Source organism: Citrus clementina, unplaced genomic scaffold, assembly GCF_000493195.1.
Source record: "Citrus clementina cultivar Clemenules unplaced genomic scaffold, Citrus_clementina_v1.0 scaffold_7, whole genome shotgun sequence".
NCBI classification, from domain to species: domain Eukaryota; kingdom Viridiplantae; phylum Streptophyta; class Magnoliopsida; order Sapindales; family Rutaceae; genus Citrus; species Citrus x clementina.
In genome coordinates, this window is record NW_006262075.1 from 6,926,687 (window position 1) to 6,936,086 (window position 9,400).

At 33.2% G+C, this 9,400-nt stretch overlaps 2 protein-coding genes across 4 annotated transcripts in view; both read left to right on the forward strand.

The window, feature by feature from the left end:
- The first annotated feature begins 2,861 nt into the window (after positions 1-2,861).
- Positions 2,862-3,532, forward strand: LOC18036131 (SKP1-like protein 11). The gene has a single exon (XM_006426558.2). It carries the CDS (start codon positions 3,047-3,049, stop codon positions 3,530-3,532), a length of 486 nt encoding a protein of 161 aa, XP_006426621.1. The 5' UTR covers positions 2,862-3,046.
- Positions 3,533-8,195: 4,663 nt separating this feature from the next.
- Positions 8,196-9,400, forward strand: part of LOC18036139 (protein Brevis radix-like 2) — a 4,762-nt gene continuing 3,557 nt past the window's right edge. Inside the window, exons 1-2 of one of the 3 annotated variants that reach the window (XM_024180956.1) lie at positions 8,196-8,618; positions 9,019-9,202. In XM_024180956.1, the coding sequence (XP_024036724.1) occupies positions 9,053-9,202 (150 nt within the window). In that variant the 5' untranslated portion in view covers positions 8,196-8,618; positions 9,019-9,052. Of the gene's footprint in view, positions 8,792-9,018; positions 9,203-9,400 lie in introns of all 3 variants that reach the window. The other 2 variants (XM_006426561.2, XM_024180957.1) reach the window with 2 other exon arrangements.

Sequence of the window (9,400 nt, forward strand, 5' to 3'; positions counted from 1 at the left end):
TTGGGCCAATTTTCAAATAAACGGTTAGCCGTTTAGGCTTACCCTTTCGCCGTTAATTTCCAGGGACCTGCAAAACAAATTTGGTTTAACCGTTCTTACTAAACGGTTCAAGGTTAGCAATCTGGAAATAATCGGTTAACCGTTTTCAGTAAACGGTTCACCGTTAGTTTCCAGAATCATCATTTTAACAATACTTTGCAGAACATGCTTTCTGGAAATTATCGGTTAGCCGTTTTAAATAAACGGTTAGCCGTTTGCTACAGTGATTGCTACAGTGAAAATATTTTCCAAATTTACAGTTTGACCACAAAACTTTATAAAACTGTATTACGGCCCAAAACGTTATGAAACTTTGCACATAGGTCCAATTTCAGAATTTCTAAGTAATGCTTTGTTAATCCCAAAACTTTCTGAAATTATGGTATACCCCAAAATGCTATTACACTTTTCAAATAAGTCCTTTACCAAGATTTCAAGCAATACTTGTTTATTTCAAAGTTTTCAAAATTCTTTCAATTAAACCATAAACTTTGAAAAACAACCAATTTCATAAAATCATTTTTCCATTAAATATGAAACATTTATAATGTGAAAATAATGATTTGTTTAAAAAGAATAAAAACAATCAATTTCATAAAATCATTTTTCCATTAAATATAAAACATTTATAATGTGAAAATAATGATTTATTTAAAAAGAATAAAAACAATCAATTTCATAAAATCATTTTTCCATTAAATATAAAACATTTATAATGTGAAAATAATGATTTATTTAAAAAGAATATTAAATAATTTGAGCTTAAAAGATTAATCATTCTTAAACTTGTTTGTTATCATCAAAATCAATATTATGGAAACATATATGTTAACAGCTACTGCCCCTCGGAACTGCTCGGCCAACTCCTGGCACATCTGCTCATACCCCTTTATACTTCCTCGGGGCAGCTTACGGTACCATTCTCGAGCTCGTCCCTCTAGCGTCAACGGGAACGCCCTGCACCTCTGAGCTGGTGTCAGCCCCTGCACACCCGTCATGTCGTTGAAACGCTTAATGTGCACTAACGGGTCACTTCGCCCGGAGTATTTGAGGTCGGGGAAGCGGAAGTCTCTTGGGATTATGGTACCCATGATCTCAATTGATAACGGAGATTCTTCATCTAGCATTATCCTCCAGCTCGGGGGTTTTCTCTTGCCCTATATCTCCTACATCACCTGCGCCAATCTGCGCACCTCCCCCTCCAATTCTATAGCACGGTCAGGATCCCGTGCAGCTATCTAATCTCGCTCCTGCTCGGCGCTTTGCAACCTCTGTCTGAGCTCTCCTTCATCAACATTTGCTCCTCGGCCATTAGTTTCCCGTATGCGTCCGGGGCGAGGTTGGTCTCCCCCTTCATCCACGTGTTCCCCTGGGATCCGACCAGTACTTCTGTGGGGATGCACCCCATTAAGTTGGCCTGTGGGCGGAGGGATTTCCTCAACTCGACGCCTCCGGAGGCTGGGTTCTGCTCCGATTTCATCTCTTCCCACGGGGGTTTCACAATCCCTTCTCTGTTCATCCCTCAACTCAAACAATATGGACGCGAGAGTCTTCATTTGTTTCTCCATCCGCTCCAGTCTGTCTTGCATCATCCTCTCTCGGGCTTCATTCGCAATTTCCCGGAGAGTGATTGTCTCCACCGTTTCATTGTCCTCCCTCAAAGTATCCTTTCTTGACACATCCATATCTGATCGTTCGTTGCTTCTCCGGTAATTGCTAATTTGGTGGTAGCTTTTTATTCAGCTCCCCACAGACGGCGCCAAAATGTTGATGCCGAAATCTGCTCGTCCTTAGACCGACCAGATTCTTTCACCAACGTTTAAGTTATCGACTACTGCACAAACCGCTAAGGCTGGAATCACCCTCCTTTCTCTCACTAGACCTGCGTTCACCGAAAACGGATCAGAGACGCTGGTGGTTTTGCCGGCGTAAACCCTCCGATGCCTAAGTTAGCACAAGGTGTTTACGGGAAAACAGTGTAATTTAGATTTAAGATGTTTGTTAGAAATTTGTAAGGAAATGGCCTGGTTGCAATTTGGCAGCGTTTTCCCTCTTTCCAGTTTTTCTGTCCCCTTCTTCGTCGATTTCTTCTTCTTTTATAGCCGTTGTCCCCACGTTCCCATTTGCCCTTCATCCTACCTTTTTCGGGTAGTGGCAGCCCCTCATGGGACTCTAACTGCTGCATCATGGGCAAACGTGGGATCTCGCATCTCCCGCAACGGTTCTGGGAAAGCGCAACTGCCGCGATTCTGTGAGATCGTGTTTCCGCTTTTTGGGGTACGGGTACCGGATCGGTATATACCTCTGGTCAGCATTCGTCTCGGCTCAGCTCATGTTGCCCCTGCTCTGCTCGTACCATTTGGCTGAGGTGATTCATGCCAGGGTGGAAATAGTAGCATGACCGACTTGGTGCTTTTATTTATTTAACACCTGGGTTAGGACTTTGGGGGTTAAAGAGATATAGAAAGATTGTTGAAATGAATTAAAGAGATTGGAGTTCTATTTAAAGATAAATTTAGCTTTTCAGAATTTTCTATAAGGAACTTATATAGGGGTACTATTCCAAAATTTCCTAGCTTAAATAATATGCCATGCTAAGTAAGTGTCAGAATTGTAAAGAGTTATAATTAATTCACTTAAAATATATAATTAATTATTATTTATTACAAAAAGCAGAGGAACCAAGAATGGAAAAAAACATAAACTTAAGTTGCCTGTTAGAAAAAAATCTACAAATTTGAGACACCAATAATAATACTTCATAGTGGGAATAATAAATTACATACAAAATGATGTCTTTCAAGTAGTTCAAAGTCTAACCAAGCAAGGAAATTATAAATCCTTTCCGAACTGGGATAGTGCTAATTTTTTATATATGTAATTAACTAGTGAACCCTATAAATACAGACGCCTATAATCCCCAGCTCTTCACACTAATTACACAAACAACGCTTATTAAATACCGCAGCCTTCTGAATTCATCATATTCAATCAAATATCTGATCACATGGCAACAACGTCCACGGTGAAGCTGAGGAGCGGCGACAATGAGGTCTTCGAGGTCGAAAAGCAGGTGATGATCCAATCGGGGACGATCAGGAACATGATCGAAGACGACGCTGCGGACGGTGAGATTCCTTTGCAGATCTCGAGCCGTAATTTGGCCAAAGTCGTGGAATGGTGCAAGTGCATGCAGCATCGTGATCGGAACAACAACAATGATAATAAAGAAGAAGAAGAAGAAGAAGAAGAATGGGAGAAGAAATTTGACGAGGAGGTGAGTGAGGATAAAGATCTTCACTTCGGCCTTCTATTGGCTGCAAACTATCTGGAGATTCCGGCGTTGCTTCATCGTCTTTGTCAACTCGCTGCCGACATCGTTAAAGGGAAGACGCCCGAGGAGATTCGTCGGACGTTTAATATCAAGAAAGATTTCACTCCCGAGGAAGAAGAGGCAGTTATGGATGAACATGGTTGGGCCTTTCATGACTAGTCTTTTGATTTAATTTGTTAATTATATGTTGCTAGGGTTGAATATTCGAGTGATCTCTTAATTATTTTGCTAAATTAGATTGGTTTTTAAAGGAAAATAATATTAGAACTTCGTTTGTCTTCTTTAGTTAATAAGTTGATAGCACGATCTGACTATTCAAAGCAGGTAGGTATTCTGAGTGGTGCAAGCAGTCACCATGCAAGACCATCAGAGCTGAGCTGCCAATATTTCGGAAGAAGTTAACTTATTTTGTAAGAGGCACTTGCGCCTGATAAGGATATCTTTTTCGAATCTTTAAAATCGAGAGTAATTTACCACCCGCTCTTGGATCGTTTTCTTTTCTCTAGATCGGATTCTTTTGTTTTTTTTGGGTTAATTACCTTAGGTGAAAAAATATTATATTTATATAATGCTTTATAATTCATAAGAGATTTGCTACGATTCATAAGAGATCTGCTTCTTTGTTCACAAATCAGTTTCATTCAACAAGATGTTGAATTTTTTTCTAAACAGAAAAAATTTGTTTGATTTAAACAAAAAAAAAACTATCAATTAGACTTAGATTTAATTTTTTATATATTTTTCTATTTGAAAATTTTAAAATAAGTGATTAAGGGCAAAAACATCATTTTCTAAATAATCGTAGGGGTAGAAATATCATTTTGTAACTAATTAAGGAATAAAAACTTTATTTTGTAATCAATTATAGGGTAGAAACATCATTTTGTCAGTAATTTACTAATCTTGTTAAAAGTTAGCGGAATGTCACTTACTCGATTACTTTTAAAAAATGACCAACTTTTTAAAATTTATCAGAACATATATGTCACTCAAGAATAATTAAGCATTTACTTTTTTTTTTCTTTTTTTCACACTGAGATAGAATCAAAAGTTTATTAATATTTTAAATTGTGTATATTTACTCTTCCGTTTAAGATTTGTTAATCAATACTATCAAAATTTGCAGATATGATAGAGATTTTACGATCATGAAAGAATATCTCTTATATATTGATAGTAATTAACTCAAGAAAAAAAAAAGGTCTCTAAACAAACTTTTATTATTGTATTGAACACATATATAACATGTACTTTTATGTAATCTACTTGGGACAACTATAGAACTCAATTCCCAAACTTTATGGACAATCCATTATACACTCATTCACCTAAAAGATTAAAGCAAAACAAATAAATAAATAAACAAATAAACAAACACTTTTATTTTTAAGATTGAAAAAATAAAAAATTTATTAATAAGTTGCTTGTTAGTTGTTATGAAGCAACTTTTAGGTATACGCATGTTATGAATCATTATCATATACCACACACAGCAAAGGAATAAAAGAATATCTTTCCTTACAAAGTTTCATTTAAATATTCAAAATTAACTTATATTATACCATATTATATATCTCAATTATTCATAATTCGTTTATACTTTAATTTGCAAGGAAAAGGAAAGGTGGCAGATGTAATTGTAGGCTTAGTTGGAACAACTTTAAACTTTTATTATTTGGTTTTTAATTTTCAATCTCTTATCTGTGTTGCTAAGGAACATATCTAAGACTTTATTTCCACTTTCTGTACAATGATATTGAGAGGCAATTGCCATTAAGCAAAAGCATAAATTAATTAACATCTTATTATATACATATATGTATATAATTCATATTGGTCTGCTTGTGTGTACGTTAATATATTTCGAAGAAAAGCATTAATTATGGGAGAAGATGTATTTCTTAAGGGGAAAAAAATGCATTTTAAATACTATTTAATCTCAAGAGGGTTTTTTTTTTATATATTTCAATTGAGTAAGGGTAAGCATCTCAATATTTAAGTTCTAATTTAAGTCTTAACTGATGCGACATTCATTAATTGGATAATAGTAAATTAATTTTATACGTTATGAAATATATCAGCTAATGGATGAATGAGTGACATATGACTTAGAGACTCAAGTTGAGGAGAAACTCTAAAATACATCAGAAATATCATGTCAGTTATACAAAAAACAAATGATGTTATTATAGGTGTGCATTTATTATGAGAAATTATTATGAAAGTGATGATTATATTAAATTCAATTATAGATGTCATGTACATATCAATTGATTGTAATATATTAGATGTATTATAAAATTTTTCTAAGTTGAGACTTAAATGTTGAGATATCTAATATTATCAATTTTGAATTAGATTAACTTATTTATGTAAACTGGAACATTGTAATCCGGCTTCCAAACACCCTGAATTTCAAAACCAGTAGACAAACACTCCTTGCTTTGGAAATGACAAAAATTAAGGGAAAAGACACGATTTTACAGAGACAAAGAGATCCTTTTTAGAGAGATTTGAGTATTGACAACGGTCCGGCTAAGTTACATTCAATGTAAATTATGTAACTTACGGTCAATCTCTGAAATTTTATCTAGTCCCCTATGCTCTATGTTATTTATATTTTATTCATGAATATTATAAATTTTTTTAATTATAAAATTTCATTTAACCCCTTATACTCAATTTTATTTTATTAAAATCCTAAAGTATGAATTCACCTCTATAATTTTAAATTCTCAAATTAACCTCCATTTAATTAAAAAATATAATTATTGTTAAATGAATTATAATTATTATTATTATTTTATTATAATCATAAATATAATTATATTTTTTAAATAGATTATTGTTATTATTAATAACAAGAATAAAAAGCATTATAAATAATTAATCTATTAACAATAATTAATAAAATTTTTATTAAATTATTAATAATAATAATTAACGATAATTATTATTATTAATTAAATTTTAAATAATAATAAAAATAATAAAAATATAAAATAATAATTATGATAAAAATTAATTAAGTATTTTATAGCAATTTGTTACAATTTAACTTATTCTAATTTTGATTTTAAGACAAAATAAACACATAAATGGTAATACAACTCATTCTAATTACGATTTCTTCAGTTTAAGTAAACAAATTAAAATTATTATTCATCTTATAACATGATTTTAGACGGCGACAACAATAGCTTAGGGAAAAAAATGAAAATAAAATAATTCAAAGAAAAGAAGGAAAAAAGAAGAAGAAAAAAATGGTCACGTACTCGAGATTGAAGATGTGGACCACTGAAATATTTGAATCCTTTACTGCTTGATTACAGATAATCAACCTTCGATCCTATGTTTTATATAGTTTAAACAATGTTAAATTCTTGCTAATTCATGTGACACCATCACGATCGTATCCTTTTAACAATTCTTTATCAATAAATATCATTTAAATTAAACCACACAAGAACGTCAAATATGTTGAGAGCACAAGAAAAATCAACATGAGCATCAAAATGTAAACCGCCACTGGCTAGCTAGCACAAGTAGAATATAATTATTGTGATTTAATAGCAAGATTCTTTTTTTTTTTTTTGTCTTTTTGAAAGAGATTTAATAGTAGGAGCTAATTTGACTCGATTTTGGAAACTTCTTATATTCAATTTCAAGCCAATGCCATGATACAAATATGGGTTTGATAGAAAATATTTTAATGTGATGTTGATCAATTCAAAATCTTTCTCCGAACCTAACAAATTAGAATAAAAATAACAATAAAAAGAATCCTTATTTTAATTTTAATTACGGTTTGAGTTTTCTCATTTTTTTTAACATAAATTAATAACATAGATATTGCAATCACTATTTATTTAAGCAGCTAACCATTTTTCTTCTAACACGTACAAGCAATGCTTAAATTGAATAGAAGAATGATGGAGCACTGACAAAAATTTTGATAAACAACTATATTTTATGTACGTTTATATTAGTGTTCTGGCCACCCTTTTATTTTTACGTAGTTGGTAGAGATTTATCTTTTTTAATGCATTTTTGGAGATATAGTCATTTAGACGTAGATCCGCCTAATTATGGGTGCCATAACTCATCTCTCATATTGCAAATAGAAATTTTACACTATTTTATATTTATTATTTTTCCGATAATTTGTAAAAATATTACAAATATATATATATATATATATATATATATTTTTTTTTTTTTTGTTTTCATTTTATTAAACCTAAAATTGCATTTGCATGTAGTCGGTGCATAGGAGGATCTGGTTGGGGAGAGCCCACAGCCCAGAGGGCCACCAACTTTAACAGCTTGTGGAGCCCACATGGTGGATTCGCTTTTTGTCTATCAATCAGTCAAACCCAGGGGCTCGGTAGGGTGGCGCCCCAAGCCACCTCAAAATTAAGCACAAATCTAGGCAGGCCCGGGCGGCCCACGCATGTCCCGCCACCGAATCCTCGCCTCCTCCCTTCCATTTTTCCATTTGTTACCTCCTTCACTTTTTCGATTTACCCTTTTTCGCTTACTATTTTTATTATTATTTCTTGAAGTTACTTATTATTTTTGTTATTTGTAAAATAATAATAAATTAATACACATCATACGCCACTTGCTGGCTGCCCAAATCTCCATAGCCAGCTCTCTCTCTCTTTCTCTCTCTCACTCGGATAGCTGTGTGTTCATTTATTATTATTATTATTTTTTGAAACAAGTGTGTTTATTTATTTATTCTGACTCGTGTGAGAGAGAGACGGAGAGAGTATAATTTGTTTGTTACTCACTTGCATCTGTGTATGAATGCATTATGCATGCGTCAGTAGAAAAGATGAGTGAGCAGGGAGCTCAAAATAAACAAATAAAAATATAATAATAATAATAATAATAATAATAATAATAATATATTATTATTATTATTATTTAAAATGAATTGAAGAAGGGCAGGCAGTAACAAGAAGCCTTATTGGCTCAACTATTTGCTTAGCTCTTGCACTTGCACATCGCCATGATTCATGGCTCGTGGCTTGCTTGATGTATTAAACTATTAATTAATTAATCATAATCGTCTCCCCATTAAGGCATTCGCATTAACGGTCACCTCTTTTAATTGCTTTTGCTTTGCTTTCTCTCTTGCGTCGTGCGCGTGATCTGTTTCTGATCAGAGCCCTTCTTCAAGTTTTCCGACTGGAGCTGACAATTCAAGATTCCCTTTTTTTTTCTTTTCTTTTTCAATGTAAGCATATATGACCGCTAGCTTAGCTAAGCTAGCTAACTAGCTAGCACGCGTGTCTATATGAATGTGTACGTAATACATTTTTGAGGAGGGAAAAAAAAAATTTGTCTACGCTTATGTGTGTTGAGTTGAGTCAGTTAACGGTGGATAAGACTTGTGAGCTGCAGTTCTGAGTAATTTTACTTTAGTTTATTATTATTTTATTTTTTTTGAATGAGCTCTTCTTTTTCTGTGCGAAGCTGATCTCTGTGTGTGTGTGTGTGTGTGTGTGTTTATTTTTATTAATTGTATTTGTTGATAATATTGAAGTCCGCACTGGTTATTTTGATTTGTAGTTTGCTACTGCGTATGATGGATTTGGATGGATATAATTTTGTTGTTCTGTTGTTGGTTTTTGTAGAGGGATATAGAAGGTGGAATAGAATAGGGAGGCGATGCTGACGTGTATAGCTTGTTCAAAGAATCAGCATCAGCATCAACATCAGCAGTTAAGCAATGGAGGATCTTTAAGGCAGCAGCTTCAGGAGGAAGATGATGTTGGGACACCCAGGACTAAGCAAGCCATTAAGACTCTCACTGCTCAGGTATTACTGCTATTAATCAGCGAATTAATTAGTTCCGTGAGGAAAAAAAAAACATTATTTCTGTTTGGTTCCTGAGAAAATGAGAGAAAATTTAACAGTTGTAGGAATAAAGAAGAAGATGGGTTATAAAATGTGGGAAAATTTTGAGCAATTTTCGTTTTGGGTGTTTTTGTTTTTGCTTAAAAAAGGGGTTATCTT

What these genes read in the sequence shown, in the direction of transcription:
- LOC18036131 (XM_006426558.2), top strand. Translation starts at nt 3,047, where the DNA reads ATGGCAACAACGTCCACGGTGAAGCTGAGGAGCGGCGACAATGAGGTC.